A 21,727-nucleotide genomic window follows, 5' to 3' on the forward strand; every position below is an offset into this window, starting at 1 on the left:
CCTCCCACCTTTGGTTACAAATTGGCTGAAGGGAGGAGAGGAACCTGAGCTGCAGACTCCACCCCCACCTGGGGTTATAAATTGGCTGAAGGGAGGAGAGGAACCTGAGCTGCAGACTCCACCCCCACCTGGGGTTATAAATTGGCTGAAGGAAGGGGAGGAACCTGAGCTGCAGACTCCACCCCCACCTGGGGTTACAAATTGGCTGAAGGAAGTGGGGGAACCTGAGCTGCAGACTCCACCCCCCCACCTGGGGTTACAAATTGGCTGAAGGAAGGGGAGGAACCTGAGCTGCAGACTCCACCTCCCACCAGTGCTCACAGCCAACGTGTAAACAAGGTTGCAGGGTGTTTGTCTGGAAAATGTTAAAACCAGCAAACTCTCCAGCTTGCATTTTCACAGGCCCAGATTTAGGGACAACCAGCTTCCCTGATTTACAGGACAGCCAGCTGCATGAAGAAAGTCATAGGATTCTATTGTCTTAGAATCTGTTTAATTGCAAACTTTGTTCATTGTTTACCTGTATTTGCCACTAAGAGTTTTTTCCTTCTAGAAAGGGTTCTGTTATGCTTGCCAGCTACATGTATTTCCATATGTAACCATGCACTTTTACATTTCAGGTGGTCACGTTGTGGTACAGAGCACCGGAGGTTCTGCTGCAGTCCAGTTATGCAACGCCGGTTGATCTCTGGAGTGTCGGCTGTATATTTGCAGAAATGTTCCGCCGAAAGTAAGCTACATATTATTATTTATATATTTATTTATGTTGGTGGGGATGACTAGAAATTCATAAATAACTAGATCTAGATAAGATGTGACAGCAAATTCTGCATTTTGCACACTACACAATTTTTTGAAAACAAGAATATGTTGCGTAACAAATGAAAGTTGCACACCCTAAAGTTTGTTTGCAGTTATAGACTTTTTAAAAAGTCAGTATTTGCATACAAATAGATACACCCCCATTTGCCAGTGTTTAGGCCTTCTGAGTGCTACATTGTAGGGGAGGTGGGGTAAAGAGCATTTTGCTCCATACTCTGAAGCCTGGCAGTTATAACAATCCAGCCAGAAATCATGAGGGAGAATTGTGGCACCCAAGGGTGCTTAGTAATTATCTGCTTTGTCACCTTCATTTGCATCACAGTGAGCTTACATGGTTAGCTTTAAAGCCTATCTCTGGACTAATTTTTCTACATGGCTTTGCAATAATCAAAAAGGCAATAAAAAAACATAAAATGTCCAGAGGAATGTTATGAAACTTATTGCATAAGATAAAAAAATCTCATACAGTATATAGTTTACAATATGTAGTAGATGGTTTGCATAAACTCACACATTGAGGCTGATTTACTAAAGCTGAAAATGTTTACACAATATTATTTGTGAATATTTACTTCAATCATCCAATCATGGGAAAGAAAAATCCCCATTTAATTAAATCATGCACACATGGTTAGATAATCAAAGAAAATATTTACACCGTGTCAGGATTGAGATCTGAACCTGGGACCTCTGCAGTGTCCGGCTCCGGCTCTTCTCACTGCTCCACCTGAGATGTTGGACAACTCCTTGATTCCTTGGATCACCCTACTTCATATTTTGTTTCTGGTGAACCTTAATCCCTTTGCTCCTCCCATGAACTTGCTGATTTAAGCCAGTTTTTCTGTTTGGCAGAAAATTGTGTTCTCTCCAGCTGATATTTTGCTCCTTTGCATACCTGCTGCTGTCCTTATCTTTGCTACCACTCGCTATGGACCCTTGGCTTGTTCATCAACTACGCTTCCGTCTGATCCCATCCAGCTACTACTCCTTACTGACCTTTAGGCTGGGTCATTAAATTTGTTTTAATGCATGTCATGATCTGGAATCAGGCACAGAGGCCAGCGGCTGTAGCAGTAGAGAGGTTAACTCAGTAGCCAGCTGGATGAAAACAAAAGCAGATCCCCCTAGCGGATGATGCAAGCTCACCCGAGGTGTGGGGTCCAAGCACTAGCTGGTCTTCACCAAAGCTCCAGATGGTTTTGCTGTGTTCTAATGCTAGGTTGCAGCCTTCTGGATTGCCCCAGCAGGAAGAGAGCTAGTTGGGGTCAGGTAGAGGATAAAGCAGATAGAGAACAGGCAAAAGCATAGTTTTCTGCATGAAAATGGCCACATGTAAATAGGCCCTGAGACCAGTCTGGGCCCTTTGTGTACTTGACCGTTGCCTCAAAAAGTGCTGACACATCAGATTGAAATACTTGCCTAAATTGGGTCTAGTGCTCAACCACTCTTTTCCACTCCATCCAAACCTAAAATGAAAGGTTTTGGCTTTAAGGTTGGCAAGTGACAGTTCTTAAAGTGAAGCCACACCATTCGCCCAAAGCTCCCTTTCTGTTGGCCATACCTGGGTTCTCAGTGATGCATAGTGACAACCCCTTAGGACCCTTTCACAAGTGGTAATTTTGTTGACTAAAATAGTTTCATAGATGAAATGAACACTATTTTAGTCAACTAAAATATAACTAAAACTATAAAACAATTCAGATGACTAAATTACGGCTTAACCTTCCTAGCGGTATTCACGAGTGAAGCTCGGGGTTAAATTTCAGTGCCAAAAGCCGTAACCCTGAGCCACACTCGGGGTACCGCTAGGAAGATCGCTGGATCCTGGTAGAGGGGTTTACCCACCTTGTCACCTGGATCCATCAATGTATCCCGGCGATGTGTGGCGGCGGATCTTCCTCCCGATCCTCTGTGTGCCCCGGCTTCCGTCTCCTGCGACGTGATGTTCGCAGGGGGGTGGAACCGGTGGCAAATTCAAATGTAAAACACACCAAACACTCTGATACAATGCAAAATAAAATTCACATTAGCTTGCCCCCCAGTGCCCTTTCTATGTATATATATATATATATATATATACATACATATTTTATTTATTTAAGGTACTTATATAGCGCTGTCAATTTACGCAGCGCTTTACATATACATTACACATTCACATCAGTCCCTGCCCTCAAGGAGCTTACAGAGTAGGGCCAATTTTTTTTATACAGGATCCAATTAACCTACCAGCATGTCTTTGGAGTGTGGGAGGAAACCGGAGTACCCGGAGGAAACCCACGCAGGCACAGGGAGAACATGCAAACTCCAGGCAGGTAGTGTCGTGGTTGGGATCCGAACCACCGACCCTCTTGCTGCTAGGTGAAAGTGCTAACCACCACACCACTGTGCCGCCCATATATACACACATACATACATACATACATACATACATACATACATACATACATACATACATACATACATACATACATATGTGTGTGTGTGTATATATGTATATATATGTATATATATATATATATATATATATATATATATATATATACATACTTACTTACTTACTTTAACTTATTTATAGTTATTTATTTTATTATAATTTATGATTTTGTGTTTCAAACTTTATCATACCCGAGATGTTATAAAGAAGAACGCACAGTAAAAAAAAAAATCATATGTAAATAGTTGGTTTGAGCTGCTCATTCTTAAGAATTACATGCAAAATAATGGTACCGCTTTCAGCACCTAAAATCCGAAAGAATCATACCGCCAGGGAGGTTAAACTAAAATGGCATTGTAGTCAAACGCTTTTGACTAAAACTAAATGGAAAATTGGCGTAAAAATCAACATTGGTTATATATCACAACGGCTAAATCTGTAGTGCATGTTCCAACCCTTAATACCATAAATAATAACATGTTATTCGACTTTTACTTCAGGATAATGTAATGAGTTTGGAAATTCTAGAAAAATGCTTAAATAATGCATTACAATTTAACTAATCCCATTCGATTTTAGTCAACTAAAATGTACTGGAGATTTTAGTTGACTAAAATACCACTAAAACTAAAACAATTCAGAAGATAAAAATAGGACTAAAACTAAAATGGCATTTTAGTCAAGACTATGACTAAAACTAAGCAGCAATTTGATGTAAAAATGAACACTGCTTTTCACACAGGTTTTGTCTGTTTAGTTCAGCAGGGGATCCGTTCACAGATCGGAGGTGAACGGGACAGATGTCTGTTTTTTTTACATCTGTGCTCGTTCAGTTGGTGACCGCACAGTGGGCGGGGTGGATCTGTGATGGCTCTATGGTCGCCTACATGTAAATGGACTGCGTCCATTTACATCACGCTACCTCCAATCCGTCACTTTTAGGATTGGGGTAACAGAAAGGACGCTGCCCTGTTCCATTTTTTTTTTCAAGACCAGGATGGACTCGGAGGTAGGCGGGTGTAAAAGGTCACAAGTCAGTTTACATCAGCCTGCCCATAGAATCACATGGAGCTTCCGATCAGGTCCTCCCGAAAAACTGACCTGATCAGAAAGCTTGTGTGCAAGGGCCCTAAGAATTCATAATGCCCTGCAAAAGATTGAGGACATCTAGTGGCAGAAAGGGACTAATGCAAAGGGCAGTGCCAAAGAAGAGGTGAGTATTGCAGCCAGAACCAGCTAACCTCCTGGGACCTTTTTCAGATATTAGCTGGCATTTGGGCAGGCTTTCAAGCCTGATTCCAGATTGTGACATGCATTTTCATGCAAAAAAAATAATTTTACTGCATGAAAATGGGCATGTTTAAAAAGACCCTGAGACATTGCCCGTGAAAAAAAGAGTGGTGCCTGACTTCTGTGCCCATCTCTTGTTCCTGACTTCTCTGCCCATCTCACGTGCCTGACTTCTCTGCCCATCTCTTGTGCCTGACTTCTCTGCCCATCTCTTGTGCCTGACTTCTCTGCCCATCTCTTGTGCCTGACTTTTCTGCCCATCTCTGGTGCCTGACTTCTCTGCCCATCTCATGTGCCTGACTTCTCTGCCCATCTCTGGTGCCTGACTTCTCTGCCCATCTCACGTGCCTGACTTCTCTGCCCACGTCTTGTGCCTGACTTCTCTGCCCACGTCTTTTGCCTGACTTCTCTGCCCATGTCTTGTGCCTGACTTCTCTGCCCATCTCACGTGCCTGACTTCTCTGCCCATCTCTTGTGCCTGACTTCTCTGCCCGCCTCTTGTGCCTGACTTCTCTGCCCACGTCTTGTGCCTGACTTCTCTGCCCACGTCTTGTGCCTGACTTCTCTACCCACGTCTTGTGCCTGACTTCTCTGCCCATCTCTTGTGCCCGACTTCTCTGCCCATCTCTTGGTGCTTTTTGTGTCCTTCGGACTAGAGGTGCACTAAATGGAAGTTTTGGTGCCAAAACCGAAAATGCAGTATGCACTTGGCCGAAAACAGAAACTGAAAATGTGTTTTTAAAAAAAAAAAAATTTTTTTTTTTAAATATAATTGTATTATATTTGACTTTTTATGTAATATGAATTTAAATTTAATATGAATTTATTGTTGGCCATTATTGGCACCGTTAGGGCAAGAAAAGCTCAAGAAAAATGTATCCCTTTAAATTCTATGCATGTCTTCACACTGGTCCGTTGCACTTACATTGTGGTGTTAAAAATCCTGCTTGCTGCATTTTTGGTTAGTTAAAAAAAACGCACTAAAAACATGCCTCCCCGTTGAAATGCATTGAAAATGCAGCAAGAAGTCATTAATAATGCACCTGTGTTATGTTTTTCATGCGGTTTTTGAGTCACATGACCTATGAAAAACACACCATAAGCAGAGTAAAATTGTGCTAAAATCGCGGTAAAATCGCAGCAAAATTTTTCAGTTTTTCAGTTTTCAGTGCCATTATCGGCACCTTGCTAATAACACCATTTTCGGCCTATATGTTCCGGCTACTGAAATTTCGGTGCATCTCTACTTCAGACCTAGAGGTACTCTTTGAGTTGACAGTTTATTTCTGATCTCTCATCTGCTGACAGATGTTTTCATAAGCATCAGCAATCATTTGATTGATAGCCGTTGTGAATTCTGTAATAGCATTATTCTGCGGTCAGGTTTTACTGTTATAGTGGGCGGCTAGGCAGTACAGTTGTGGTTTTCATCTGCGTTCCCATCTTTGCCAGGCAGCTGTGTAATGTGGTAACAGAAACAGTCAACCCGCCTTGGCTCTCCCTCTATTATCTTGCTTTTTTGCATTACAAATACATATCATGTACTGACATCTAAGACTGCACACAGCTTGGCAACCATGGAAGGCCCAGGGCTGGGCCAGGAATTGCCTTAAGTTTCTAGGGTTAGGAAACGTCTTTCATTTTGGATTCCAGAAATTCTAGATCCACAGCTTCTTCCCAGAATCTAGAATGTAAGACCAATCAGGAGAGTATATTGCTGGTACTGTAAACCAGGAATTAAATAAAAACTGCTAGAGGGAATAAAAATAAAATGGGCTCAATAGCCCATTTTGTTTATGGGGCTGTGGCAGGCGTAGTGTTAAAACAGTCATGGCTCCTAGCTTGAGCTTGTTGTCAGGCAGTTTCAATAATAAAGATGAATTTAAAATGATTGGCTGTTATCATAACATTATAGGTCACTGTATCTGGGGAGAATAACTCCTTTACTTGCCTAAACCGGTTTTTCCCGCCGGGAGGCCAGGATTTCGATTGGCCGTGGGTCTCCAGCCAGGTCATTTAAGGAATCTTCAAGGAACACTTCACCTACAGAAGAAGAAAAGAAGACTTCTCAACTTTCCCCAGAGTGGACGTCGGTGCGGTCAAGACTGAGGGATCCCGGTCTGCAGCTGCTACGATATCGGTCAAGCCATCCTGTCTTCGGTCGGTTCAGCGGTGTCGGTCAAGCCATCTAGTCCCCACAGTCGGGTCAGCGGTGTCGGTCAAGCCTCCTCCTTCGGAATTGGGTCATCGGTCCGGCAACTGGAGTCAGGGGATCTGCGGCATCGGTCAAGCCTCGGAGTTCTTGGGATGACTGCAGTCCTTACCTGCGAAGATGAGCCTCCTCAGGAGATTGATCGAGCGCGCCGGGGAAGTGGGAAGCGATGAGTGGCTCCGGAGGTGCCTCGAGCTGCCGCTCGCCGCGGAGGACGGAGGATCGTCGGGCGGAGACCGGACCGGGATCTCTTCGCACGAAGAAGCCGGCGGAAGCGGAGGACGCGGATCGGGTGACGCAACGGCTGCAGCAGGAAGTTCGTCATCGGCTGCGGGACCGGAGAACGTCAGCGGACGGGGTGTGCGCACGCGCGCCATACCCGGAAGAGCCGGTACGGACGCGAGACCGGCGAAGAGGAGGCGCACTCCGCGCCATCTGTACTCCCCGCCGGTTGACACCGGGCTCACCGGGGGTGCTCAGGTTCCCCCCACTACACATCGTGCGGCCAGGAGGCCGGCATCTGCAGCAGTATCCGGGTCGCAGGCGGCGACCGAGCGGAGCGACCGAAGGATCCCGGACCAGAGGGACCAGGGGACAGGTGAGAGAGATGTATGTCACCCTGTCCCGGCCCCTTCAATTGTCCTTCAGCCCTCTGTACCCTCCCTGGGAGCCCCCCCTCTTGCCAGGGATTTAAATTTGGAGGGTGGGCAGCCAGCTGGGAGCTCCCGAAGGGGGGATGTTTTGTTTACTGCTCAACCCACTGAGCCCCCTATGTTAGCTACAGCTGTCGCTGAGGCTGCACTCCAGCCATTAGCTGGATTGCTCCATGGCTTCATTCATGAGTTTAAATCCTTGTTTGATAGACATGCTGTTTCCTCTCAGCCTGCTCCTCCTCCTGATGTCCCCACTACTCCTATTCATCTTTCTCCTTCCCCAAGGGATGTGTGGGCCCCCTCTGTAGATGTTCTGGAAATTCAGAACCCCACTAGGCCTCAGAGCTTGCATTCTGAGGGGTCCAATGCATACCTGTTGGCGAAGTCGCAGAATCTGCCTGAAACTTCTCTGCGGGAGGCAATTGCTTGTGAAGTCTCCCCTTTGGGGTTTCATTTGTCTGAGTCCGTCAAGGAGAGGATCTGGCAGGGCAACTTTGTTGACCTATTGTCTCTATTGCCCTCTGCCAGAGACTTTATGGCTAAGTCAGACAAAAAGGATGAGGATGAGAGGAAACGCCCCATCTCCAGATCAATTAACAATTGGCTTCAGGGATTCTTTATTTTTGCTTCTGTGCTGTGTGAGAAATTCCCTGAGAGAAGCATCGGGCTTTTTAGACATGCAGATATGATCCTGGAGGCTTATAAGAACTTTGGGGGATCTGCTTGGTTTCAATATGACGTGGCCTTCCGCCAGAAACTGGCGGTTCAGCCAGCGTTAAAATGGGGAGTAAAGGATGTCGGCCTTTGGTTGGATCTTTTTCTTCCTCAAAGGTCGATATTCTCCAAACAGCCCTTTACAAATCAGCAGACCCAACAGTCATCCGCCACAGGCCTCCAACTGCGCAAAGGCGTCTGTTTCAACTACAACGAATCCGTGTGTAGGTGGCCTGGATCGTGCAAGTATAGGCACGAATGCGCCTTTTGCTCTGGGTTTCACCCCATTGCAAAATGCTTCAAAAAGGCATGGGAACTTGCCCGCGGGTACTGTGCCAAAAAGCGGTAACCCCAGTGAAGCTCACCGCCATGCTCCCATGGCTCCAGCGTTATCCAGACAGGGGGAAGGCCACCCTCCTAATTGAGGGTTTTCGGGATGGCTTCCCCTTGCCTAGATTTGGCGGCCAGGGTTGCACATTGGTTGATAATTTGAAATCGGTTTCTGGCCTTGAATCGGTTGTGGCGGAAAAGGTAAGTAAGGAGTTGGAATTGGGAAGGTTTGCAGGCCCTTTTGATTTTCCACCTTTTTGGGACTTTAGGATCTCTCCTTTGGGCATTGTCCAAAAGAGGGAGCCTAATACTTACAGACTCATCCATCATTTGTCATTCCCTTTTGGGGAGTCGCTGAATGACGAGATAAGTCGCGATTTGGCCACCGTACAGTATTCGTCGTTCGATGATGCTTTGGGTAAGTTGCGGAAGCTCGGGAGGGGAGCCCTGATGGCCAAGACGGACATTAAATCTGCTTTCCGTTTGTTGCCAGTGCATCCGGACGCCTTCAATTCCCTCGGGTTTGTATTCGCAGGTAAGTTTTACTTTGACAGATGCCTCCCTATGGGCTGCTCTCTGTCATGTTTTTATTTTGAGTGCTTTGCCACTTTTTTAGAATGGGTCATCTCCGATTTTTGTGCCTCTCATGACGTTGTCCATTATTTGGACGACTTTTTATTCCTAGGAACGGCCAATTCTCCAAACTGTTTGCGCCTTTTGGAAAGTTTTCTCACGATGTGCAAAGAGTTTGGTATCCCTTTAGCTCAAGAAAAGACGGTTTTTCCGTCAACTTGCGTCCAATTTTTAGGCATCACGATTGACTCTGCAGCAATGGAGTTCAGGCTCCCCTTGGAGAAGATTGTCAAGCTCAAGGTATGTCTTCTGAACTTGATTCGTAAACGTAAGGTTACCTTGCGGGAGATGCAATCGCTGCTGGGTTTGCTGGCATTTGCTTCCAGGGTCATACCTCTGGGAAAGTTATTTTCCAGGAAACTGTATGCAGCGATTTCAGGCCTTAAGTCTCCCTCTTCCCATGTCCGTTTGAATGCCGAAATCAGGGAGGATATGTTGGTGTGGTACCAATTCTTACTTGATTTCAATGGGAAAAGTATTTGGCAGGAGGAGTTCATCCTGGACAAGGATTTCTGTCTTTTTACGGATTCGGCTGGTTCAGTCGGCTTCGCAGCTATCTGGCGCACACATTGGTGTGCTGATCGTTGGTGCCAGCGTTGGGTGGAGTTGGGCTACACGCGCAATAGCGTGTTGCTGGAACTGTTTCCCGTAGTTCTGGCACTGGAGATCTGGGGGGACTGCTTCCGGAACAAGCGTTTAATGGTTAGAACGGATAACAAAGGGGTGCTTTTTGCGATAAATTGTCTGTCGTCAAAGTCCCCCCCTGTTATCGCTTTGCTGAGATACTTAGTGTCTAAGTGTTTGTCACTGAACATTTGGATAAAGGCGTCTTTCGTCCCTGGCAGAGATAATGTATTGGCCGATGCTTTGTCTCGCTTGCAGATGGAGCGCTTTTTCGCGTTGTTCCCGGAGGCAGACGAGTCGAGCTGGCCGTATCCGGCCCATCTGTGGACCATTGCTTAGACTTAGTCGCGAGGAATATCGTTAATTCTTTAGCTCCTTCGACCATGGCAGGATACCAATCGGCATGGTCGCTTTGGTTAGCACACTTGCGATTTTTGAACGAACCTGCAGATAATTTTTCCGAAGATTTGGTATTGTCTTTTTTGAATTATTTATTTCAAAGGAGGTATGCTTGGACGCATGTAAATAAGATTCTGGCGGGGGTGTCTTTTTTCGTCAAATTAAAGAATTTTCCTTCCTGCCTGTCATTTTTTGCGGTACGCCAAGCCTTGAAGGGCTACCGAAAATCCACCTTTCGCACTGATTCAAGGAAACCAATTACGATTTCTCTTTTGACCAGGTTATGTGCTATTACAGTTTCTGTTTGTTTTTCGGTTTATGAGTCTGTTCTTTTTCAAGCAGCTTTTTCGCTAATGTTTTTTGCGGCGTTGCGCATTTCCGAGTTAGTTCCCTCGAGTAGATCGTCGACATCGGGTTTACTTTTTTCGAACGTCGTTTTATCGGCTGAGAGCTGCAGTGTGCTGATTCGTTTTTCTAAAACAGACCAGTTGGGCGCAGGGAAGCGTCTTCGTTTATACAGGTTCCGGAGCTCGGCGGTTTGTCCAGTTCGCCTGTTGAACGATTTCTTGTCCATTCGCTCAGCTGGCTCCGATTTTTTGTTTGTTCACACCGATGGTAGGCCATTGACTGGCTATCAGTTTACTGCTGTGTTTAAAAAGTGCCTGTCTAGATTGGGCCTTGCTGATGAAAAGTTTACGTCTCATTCATTTCGGATCGGCGCCGCTACTGAAGCGGCGAGGTTGGGATTGAATGACCAGGTGCTCAAAAGGATTGGTAGGTGGAAGTCAGGGGCTTTCCAGTCCTATATTCGTCCTCATTTTGTTTGTTGATGTTTTTAGGGCGAAAACTGGACACTTGGATCATCGGGCATTCCTTCGTGCACTGGGCTCGTGCACGCGCCAGGAGAAGACCTTATGGCGAACATGTTGGCCTGAATCCTGCTCATTTTAGTGTCCAGTGGTTCAGCAAAAGAGGGATGCTCTGGTCCGAGTTCAGACCAGAGGTATTTAGGTTGTTGCAGTTTCTTCCCCCCCCCAGATGTACTAGTCGTCCATCTCGGGGGGAACGATGTGGGCAGGGCGAAAACGCTCGACCTCATTTTCGCGATTAGGGACGATTTGCAGCTGTTGAAGTTATCCTATCCAAATATGATAGTGGTTTTTTCGGAAATAATTCCCAGGCTTGCCTGGTTCAAGCACTGTTTTTTAAAACCGTTGGAAAGAATCCGTAAACGAGTTAACAGGGCTCTGGCGAAACTCTTGCGATCGGCGGGTGTTCTCTCTTTTCGGCATAGAGAAGTGGTACCAGCGGTTTGTACCGTTTTGATGACACCCATTTGTCCGACATTGGTCTGGACATTTTCAATGTTAATCTGGGGACCTGTGTGGAAGAGGCCGCGCGTTGGGGATGTGCCAGGCGGGCGTGAGCCGCCTGCCTTTTGGATGATTTATTTCAATATTGAATTCTGATATGACAACCTGGGTCGTGCTGACCGGGTTGTTTTGTGGTTTTTACGATGTTATTAAAGTTTAAAGAGTTTCTGATTTTATGATTATTTAAATAATAAACGGCCGCGGCCTCTTTCATTCCAAAATTATACAAATGGGTGGTCTCTTTTCTTTATAGTTAGTAAGGTTAAAGTGGAACAGTCCTGCCTACTGCCCCATAAAAATAAAATGGGCTCAATAGCCCATTTTGTTTATGGGGCTGTGGCAGGCGTAGTGTTAAAACAGTCATGGCTCCTAGCTTGAGCTTGTTGTCAGGCAGTTTCAATAATAAAGATGAATTTAAAATGATTGGCTGTTATCATAACATTATAGGTCACTGTATCTGGGGAGAATAACTCCTTTACTTGCCTAAACCGGTTTTTCCCGCCGGGAGGCCAGGATTTCGATTGGCCGTGGGTCTCCAGCCAGGTCATTTAAGGAATCTCCTCAGGAACAGATCTTCACACTTCACCTACAGAAGAAGAAAAGAAGACTTCTCAACTTCCCCCCCCCCCCCCTCCCATGTTATTGTCGCGGTCAGTTTGTTATTTTAGGGTCCCCTTCCTTTGAAGGGGGACGTTTATGTTTATGAGTTTGGATGATTTATTTCAATATTGAATTCTGATATGACAACCTGGGTCGTGCTGACCGGGTTGTTTTGTGGTTTTTACGATGTTATTAAAGTTTAAAGAGTTTCTGATTTTATGATTATTTAAATAATAAACGGCCGCGGCCTCTTTCATTCCAAAATTATACAAATGGGTGGTCTCTTTTCTTTATAGTTAGTAAGGTTAAAGTGGAACAGTCCTGCCTACTGCCCCATTACTCCTGTCTGTAATGGAAAATCTATCAACTTTTATGGGAATGTGGCTGCATAGGCCTCTGTTTAAGGGCACAAGCTTAAGGAGGCGCTCATTTTCCTCTACAGCCTAACTTTGAAAACAATGGGAAAAAATCTCATGCTGGATATCTATACTGATATGGACTGGGTATTGTGTTAGGAACTAAAGGATGCCACATCGCTTGATGGAAATGAAAATTATCAACCTACAGAGGGCTGAAATCAAAGACAATGGGAAAAAATCTCATGCTGGATATCTATACTGATATGGACTGGGTATTGTGTTAGGAACTAAAGGATGCCACATCGCTTGATGGAAATGAAAATTATCAACCTACAGAGGGCTGAACTCAAAGACACCCGGAAATCAAAATGAAAAAATGATGAAGCAGGCTAGTCCATTTTGCTGAAATTTCATTGCAGAAACTCAAAATCGTACTCAGTAGTTTGTATGGCCCGCACGTGCTTTTATGCATGCCTGACATCGTCAGGGCATGCTCTTAATGAGACGACGGATGATGTCCTGGGGGTATTTCCTCCCAGATCTGGACCAGTGTGTCACTGAGTTCCTGAACAGACTGAGATGCAACCTGGCGGGGTCAGATGGACTGTAACATGTCCCAGAAGTGTTCTATTGGATTTAGGTCAGGCGAGCGTTGGGGCCATTCAATGGTATCAATTCCTTCATCCTCCAGGAACTGGCTGCATACTCTCTCCACATGAGGCCGGGCATTGTTGTACACCAGGAGGAATCCAGGACCCACTGCACCAGTGTAGGGTCTGACAATGGGTCCAAGGATTTTATCCCGATACCTAATGGCAGTGAAGGGGATGTTGTCTAGCCTGTAGAGGTCTGTGCGTCCCTCCATGGATATGCCTCCCCTCACTGACCCACCACCAAACCGGTCATGCTGAACGATGTTACAGGCAGCATAACATTCTCTATGACTTCCCCAGACCCTTTCACGTCTGTCACATGTGCTCAGGGTGAATCTGCTCTCATCTGTGAAAAGCACAGGGCGACAGTGGCGGACCGGCCAACTCTGGTGTTCAATGGCAAATGCTAATTGAGCTCCACTGTGTCGGGCAGTGAGCACAGGGTTTACTAGAGGACGTTGGGCCCTCAGGCCACCCTCATGAAGTCGGTTTCTGAGTGTTTGGTCAGACATTCACACCAGTGGCCTGCTGGAAGTCATTTTGTAGGGCTCTGGCAAAGCTCATCCTGTTCCTCCTTGCACAAAGGAGCAGATAACGGTCCTGATGATGGGTTAAGGACCTTCTATGGCCCTGTCCAGCTCTCCTAGAATAACTGCCTGTCTCCTGGAATCTCCTCCATGCTCTTGAGAGTGAGACTGTGCTGGGAGACACAGCAAATCTCCTGGCAATGGCACATATTGATGTGCTATCCTGGAGGAGTTGGACTGTCTGTGCAACCTCTATAGGATCCAGGTATCGGCTCATGCTCAGAAAAGATGAGTAGGGAAAAAAATGCCATTGGCCTCCATCTGCAAAACCATTCCTGTTTTGAAGGTTGTCTCATTGATGCCCATCTAGTGCAACTGTTGTTAATTTTAATTACACCAAAGCAGCTGAAACTGATTAACAACCCCCTCTGCTACTTAACTGACCAGATCAATATCCCAGGAGTTGAATTGATTTGATGCTTTACTCTGAATAAAAAGTGTTCCTTAAATGTTATTACTGATATTGTATCTGACAATTATAAGATTAAACATAGGCACACTGCCATCTTTAAGCTGAAGTCTTTTTGATTGAAACCTCCAGCCTGTGTAATCACTATGTCATAGCTGAGATGGAGACCACATGATCTGGGACCTGATTGGTTCCTGACGATTAGTATGGACCAGAGCTGTCATATGACATTCTTGTCTGACAACTAGCAGTACCAGCTACTATCTGTCAAAGAATGACATACATCTACAGATTGCTGGTGAGAATGAGTTGAAGTTGCAAGCCCTGTGGCTGTGATCCTGATCCTATCTTCACTACTTTGTGAATTGTTTACCTACAACAAGCATGCAACCGGTGACGTCTGAAAACTATAAATTCCTGTCCTAGATTATTATTCAGGGTGAGTAAATTACTAGTTAGTTATACATGAACATGTATGGTGTGCAGCCAAAAAGATGGCAGAGTCAATGTATAAACATGTTTATATGACATATACAGTATATTTACAAGCTATACACAGTAACAAGGATTTTAAAAACATTTACACTCATTGGAAAACTATTTGTATACGTGTCCAGCTGATTTTGCACATATACAGTATCTGTGAATTAAAAAAAAAAAAAAAAACTGCAAAGAAAATGTTGTCTCCCTTTAATCCAGCAGTGATCTGGCCATTATCATAGAGAAACAATGACGTTCAATGCAGAACAAGCCCAGCTCGGTTATGTAAGGGGGAAGTCATATGGCAAGGACATGGCCTCATCGGAGGCTGATTAGAAAGCTGCAACTCAGGCTATGTACATAGCTAGAATGCTTTCCCACGACACAGGTACCACTTAATGGTATTCACCGTGCTGGACTACAAGTGCAAAACCATGGCCAGCAGCTAGGAATCCTGACTGAGGGCTGGGGGGGGGGGGGGTCGCAGCCAAGGCACACACCGATTATGTGAAGGGATTTGTCTAGTTTGGACACACCATCAGCACTATTTAACACTTTTATAACTTCACAAACTTTATTGAACTCTGCAGTGTGTGCTGAAGGTGTATTGAAGTCAGAATAGAAGATTAAGCATGCATACTGTATGCAAGCAGTGTTTCTCCTAACCAGGGCCTGGGACAAGGAGTGGGCAGGAGGGAGTGGCTGCCCTTGGGCACTGTGGTAACGTGATTGGGGGGGCACCACAAAGAGATTGGGGGAGAGGGGATTTGTGTTATAAGGGGAAATTTTTCTCCCTCTTGCGGGTTTTGGGGTGGACGTGGGCCTCTGGGACAGTGGGACCCCCTGGTTCCCCTCTTACTCTCCAGCCACTCTAGGGTCATCGTGGGTCTCCCCCCCCCCCCCTCCCTGGAGGTTCTGAGCTGGCATTTGCCATATGCTCTGAAGGGGGGCTTCCTTTGGGGCTGCTGCTGACCGTTTTTTCCGGGGGTTACAACAGGGTCCTTCGTCAACCTGGGGGGTCAGTGACCTGGGTAGGGTCCTAAGAGCTCCCAGCTGTTGTGTTGGGCTGGGGGAGCGGACGAAAATATAGGCCTTGCGGCCTACCGGCCAGACGCTGTTTGGGGAGGCCTCAGTGAGGCTGGCTGGAGCCACCACCCTCCGTTTGGGCATCCGCCTTCTCCCCTGTTGTTCCTGGGCAGTCCAGGTGGCGAGGCACCCTCTAAAATTTAGGCAGCGGCTTGCAGCCGAGTGGGCACCTCCGGGGCAGGGGGGGTGGCCCCGTGAGTGTCCTGTGTCCACCCGCCTCTCCTTGGATGGGATCTGTGCGACTGGGCCTCCACCCAAATTAGGCCTTGGCCAGCGTAGCTCCTTCCGTGCGGGGGGGGCGCTGTGGGGGTGGTCACCTTTGTTTCATGACAGCATGCCGCCATTTTGCGTAGGGCACCCTCCCTTTAGCACTGCGGACCCTCTGGGTACCTTGCCTGCGCGTCCGCTTTAAGGGGACCATTTATTTTCATGCGGGCCTCTATGGAGGGGCTCGGAGGGCAACCCCCTTTTTTTTCTTTTTCTTTTTTTTTGTGGGGTCCAGTAGGTGGTCCATTCGTGTGCCCTGGGGGATCGCAGTCGGTGCCCCTCACCTAAATGTTTTATGTCTATGCAACAACCCTGATTGTTATGTTTCAGGGTGAGCTTAGTATGTTGCAACCCTAATGGGTCTGCATTCTAGCACTTTGTGTGCTCTGATAGGATGTTTCCTCTTGTACTGCAGCCACGTGTGCAATGGCGCTGGTGGATGCACTGAATGTATCAGTGCGGACAACTTTAAAATTGGAGGCTGAAGGTGTCCCCTTTTTCCGCCTACTTGACAAAATTGTTGTGAGTCAGTGACCTAAACGCATTATGTCGGTGCCTCAACGTTTTTGCTAGACGGATTCCCTTTGAAGAGTCCCTGTTTTAAAAAAGTGGACAGTCCCACCTGTGGTGGATTCTCAGGGTTTCAGGCCAAATAACTCAGTTTTTATTCCGGTCGAGGAGTCTCTGGTTTTTAAAGACTCCTCTGACAGGAGAGCCGAGGCTTTGGTGCGCCACATGTTTCCTGTGGCAGGTTCGGTCCTTAGGCCGGTGTTCACAATAGCATTGGTGGACCAGTCTTCCAAGACAGCCTTATATGTTCTCCCCTTTTTTTGAGGGATCGCCTGTTTGGATGTTCCTGGAGTATATCCTTAAGGGTCTTATAGGGGGAAGAGTACTCTTCTTCGACACGGGCTCCCAGGGACGAGTTTCGTCACAGAGAGCAGGTTCTTCCAGACTTTCAGACAAGCGCTCTTCTGCCTGAAGGGTCGCCCTCACCTGTGTCTGAGTTGGGGGGACATCTTTGCTTCTTTCTGGACCCGTGGACCTTCCTGATTCAAGACAGGTGGGTCCACGAGCCTATCCGGTGAGGCTACAAGATCGGGTTTCCGTCTTATCTTCCAGTGAGGTTCTTTGCTTCCAATCTGCCAATCTGCCTTCCAATTTGTCCCCAGATCGCCTGCGGGGTCTCTTCGGGGCTATTCAAGGCTTTCTACTACAAGGAGTAATTGTTCCGGTTCCAAAATCGGAACTTTTTCAAGGTTTCTAGTCAAATCTGTTTAAAATCCCAGGAAGGAAGGCAAGGTATGTCCAATCCTAGACCTCAAGGCTTTGAACCGCCTAACTTTATATTCCATTATATGGCAGTCATTCAGTGTTTCCTCCGCTTGTCGCGAGTGAGGAGCCTGCTCAATTCATTGCGTTACCCTTTGGTCTCGCTTCAGCTCCTTGGGTGTTCACAAAAGTGTTGGCCTCGGTGCTAGAATTGTTGCGACAGCGAGGATTGAGTTGCTGGGGTACCTGGACGATCTTCTTCTGCGAGCAGAGTCTCCGACTGCTCTACAGGACAACCTGGACATCACTGTGCAGACTCTGCAGGAGTTTGGTTGGACTTTAAACTTCCAGAAGTCTGCTCTGATTCCGTTTACCAAGTTGGACTATCTGAGTCTGACTCTGAAATCGGCCTCAGGCAGGGTGTTTTCTTCCGCTGGACAGAAGCTGTAGGGTGCTATTCGACTTCTGTTGTCCATCAGTCGGTTGTCTCTCAGGACTTGCATGTGGGTGCTGGGCCTGAAGGTGTCTACCTTCAAGGTGGTTCAGTTTGCACAGTTTCACACTAGACCTCTGCAGAGAGAGATTCTTGCCAAGTGGGACAAGAATCCACAGTCTCTAGACAATCTGATCCTGCTGAGTCGGGGTATGAGAGGGTCCCTGATCTGGTTGCTTTGCACTCTGGCTCTTCGACAGGGAAAATCCTTCCTTCCTCTTCTGGATAGTGGTTGCCACGGATGCCAGCCTGTCAGGGTGAGGAGGTGTTGTGGGCACGGAATTGTGCTCAGGGGGTCTGGACTCTGGAGGACCAATAAACTTACTGGAACTTCGGGCGATCAGACTTTGTCTGGTCCATTGGACGGTTCGTCTTCCGGGGTGTACGGTACAGATTCAATAGGACAATGCCACGGCTGTGGCATATGTCAATCACCAAGGGGGGCACAAAAGTGCCCTTGCGGCTGGAGAAGTAGCCGGCATTCTAAGGTGGGCGGAACGTTTCATTTCAGCTCTCTCTGCCCTGCATATTCCGGGGGTTGAAAATTGGCAGGCGGATTACCTCATTCGACAGGTCTTGGAGTGGTCTCTTCATCCAGAGATGTTTCTCTAGCTGTGTCTCCGGTGGGGAACTCCCAAGGTTGACCTGTTGACCTCTCGTCTCAACAGGAAGGTTCAGATATCGTGGCAAGGTCTCGAGATCCTCTAGCCAACGCCACGGGCGCACTGGTGGATCCTTGGAGCCAGTGCCTTTTAATATACGCCTTTCTTCCTCTGAATCTTCTGCCAAGACTTCTATAGAGGATCGAGGCAGAAGGAATTCCGATCATCCTTGTGGCCCCAGACTGACCTCACTAGGTCTTGGTACACAGATCTAGTATGGCTGGTCGCCGATGTCCCTTGGTGACTCCCTCTCAAAATGAGCTGTTGGTCCAAGGGCCGATCTTCCACCCTGCTTTTCAGTCGTTGGCTTTAACGGCTTGGTTGTTGAAAGCCAGGTGCTGAAGGGTAGGGGGTTGTCGGACTCTGTGATTCCCATGCTGTTAAAGACTAGAAAATCTACCTCTAGGAAGATTTATCATCCTGTTTCAAAAGCATGCATTGCTTGGTGTGAGTCTCTTGGGGTTTCCCCACTTTCTTTTTTGGTGGCTCGCATTTTGGCATTCCTCCAAAGAGGTGTGGGACAGCACCTGGCCCTGGGTACCATCAAGGGCCAAGTTTCGGCCATGGCGATTTTCTTTCAACGTCCTTTGGCTATGCATTCCTTCGTTCACTCCTTTGTTCAGGGGGTTCCCCACTTGGCTCCACTTGTGCGGTCTCTGTTGCCTCTGTGAGATCTCAATTTGGTACTGTCGGTTCTTCAGAAACCACCTTTTGAAATAATTTGCGAGATTCCTCTGCTCACATTGTCCCAGAAGGTAACCTTCTTGGTGCCAACTACTTCCGCACGCAGGGTGTTTTCGAGCTGGCAGCCTTATCTTGTCATTCCCCTTATCTGGTGGTTCACAGAGATAATGTGGTGCCCTTGTCAGTGGTTCCTTCCTAGGGTTTAAAAAAATGAAACAAAAAACTGCGCTTGGGGAGTCTATTAAATATAAAACAGCTGCTGCACATATGCTGGATAAAACATAAAAACAGTATAAAATTGAAAAGCAGCTCTATATAAAAAGTCCAGGTATAGGTAGGGTCCAGCTGATTGGTCTCTTTGAAGTGCCACCACCACCAGAGAGAGGGAGCAACCCCAATCACACTGCCGCTTACCGTCCCACTAATAAAAGAAGGCTCAAAGGTTCCACCAAACTGCTCCTCCAGAAATCCTCAGCGATTCCAGGATCAAGCCAATTAGGTGCGACTCCATACAGATGGTACAAGGCAGACTGATCACTCATATATACCAGAAAAAAGCAAAAAAGAAAACCATAGTGCAACACCTAATGAACCACCATTTAATTTCCTTATGCCAAATAAATGCTTACAGGTAATAAGAGTAAAAAGAGCTTATCTGCCAGAAATGTTTGACCGCTAACGAGATGACCGCTGCTTCACTCCATAGTGACGTCCCGCATCACAGGTCCTGCCCTACACGGCGTTTCGTCCAATGTTAGACTTCTTCAGGGGCGTGAAGACTACTCAAAGACTACTCCCAGACCAGGCTAGCGTTCTGTACCTGGCAGGATCGGCATCCGAACAGGTGACCACAGTGACAGTGGTCACATGGGCATTCCATAGAAGCTGTTGTTGCATGGGCATTCTGAACTGCTTAAAGGAACGTGCAGGTGGAAAAGGGTTCAAGGATCCTTTTATTATGAGAAAATATGAAGGCTGCCATTGCTTACCTCCTTTCTCTAAATACTAATTGCCTGGGAATCTCTAGCTTCAGTACTTACTAAGTCACTGACCTGGAGCAAGCATGCAAAAAGGGAAGCCAAAACTCATGACCTATTTACTTGTACTGGGTCAGATGTGGGGTGAGATCAGCAGTAAAAGGGGAATATCATGAGGCGGGGAAGTGTAAATGGAAATTGGACTAGCATCAAGGGTAAAATCAGGGGAGTGGTGTGAGAAATGCACTGGGGGTGGGGGGGGGGATACTAGCATCAGTGGGGGAGTGGGGTAAGAAGTAGCAGGAGTGGTAAAGTGTGGTAGAGTTGTAATGGGAGCCAACAGCAGAGAGAGACTGGGGATCAGGATGAGAAACAAAACTGGAAGCTAGGGTGAAATTAATAGCTTGGGGTAAAAAGAAGAGTGCTAAATGGACAAGGTGCTCGGCTGAGACCTGCAGCAGAGTGGGACTAGAAGCTAAAGTAAGGTCATAGTGGGAAGGTAGATGGGCCTATAGGTAAGTGCAGTCAACTTTCTCCACTGCAAATGGCGCTGGTCCCCAGCGGCAATGCAGGTGGTGGAAGAAGGCGAGAGAAACCTAGTTCCTCTATAGTTTTCTCAGTCACAGGGACGCAGCTATCCAATTGGATGCTGACACTCCATGTGACTTTCGGGGGCCATCTTGGGTCAGGCAGAGTCTATTTAGGACCCTGGCTCCCGTGTTTGGTGCGCATTTTTCTAGAGTAGGGACAGGTCACCTCTCTCTCAGGGACAGCACGTAGCATCAGCGAAAAGTTCCAGAGGAGTAGGGAAAGTGCAGGGACACACCATCCTTCCTGGAAGCCTCTACAATTGGGTGCAGACCAACCAGGCTGCATTCTTTTCCCCAAGATAAACACTGATGGCTCCTGTGGTCCATTACTCTACTGCCGCTTTGCTGTCACAACTTGTGAGTGCTCCTGGTCGGGTTGTTTTCTCGCCGGGCCTGTTTGTTTTTGCTAGATTTTGTTATAGTATATTCTTGAAATTGCACTCTGACTCTTGGACTGTGTGTTTTCTGTCCGTTGTATCATGCTGCACCTACCCACAGGCCAGGAGTTGGTGAAATCACAAGTAGTGAGAGTGGAGAGCAAGGTAACAAAGGGACCAAGTGCAGTGGCGAGGTTAGCAGTGAAGCAAGTAGGGTGAGAAATAGTCCAAGAGTTATAATGAGATGAGCAGTGAAGGGGGGTGGAGTAGGAGATGCATTGGGAGGTGAAGGTTACATCAGAGGTAGAGAGTAGGAAGCAGGGAAAGAAATGTTTTGGGTGATAGATTAACAGGAAAGGGAGACCATGAACACTTAGAAAAGTGTGGGAGCATTGGTGTTAGATGGAATCCAACTTTTCCTCTAACGCTTCTCTATCTAATGTCTGTAGGCACCATTAACCCAACCCACCACCAACCAACCAGACCATAAAGCCTCGTACACACGCACCGATTGATGACCGTAAATTTTCGGCCAACGTACGATCGGCCGATTATCGTCTTGTTAGTATGATGCTTCCGACAACCGACTCCGACTTTTCGGCCGAACAAAATCTGGTGTGCAGGCTATAAAATTTTTGTTGGCCATCAACAGAACAGCCGATTGTTCGTCAGTCAGTACAGATTTCGGCCGACAAAAATCAGATGAGTAAGACTGGGCATGCTCAGAGAAGAAAAAACACATGG

General features: G+C 46.8%; 1 protein-coding gene across 1 annotated transcript in view; it reads left to right on the top strand.

Moving 5' to 3' along the window:
- The window catches only part of CDK6 (cyclin dependent kinase 6), a 323,198-nt gene that overhangs the window by 288,251 nt on the left and 13,220 nt on the right, over window positions 1-21,727 (top strand). The window contains exon 5 of the mRNA XM_082257809.1: window positions 621-730. Within this exon, the coding sequence (XP_082113935.1) occupies window positions 621-730 (110 nt within the window). The remainder of the gene's footprint in view (window positions 1-620; window positions 731-21,727) is intronic.

Source organism: Pelophylax lessonae, assembly GCF_965119305.1.
Source record: "Pelophylax lessonae genome assembly, chromosome: 5".
In the NCBI taxonomy this organism is placed as follows: Eukaryota; Metazoa; Chordata; class Amphibia; order Anura; family Ranidae; genus Pelophylax; species Pelophylax lessonae.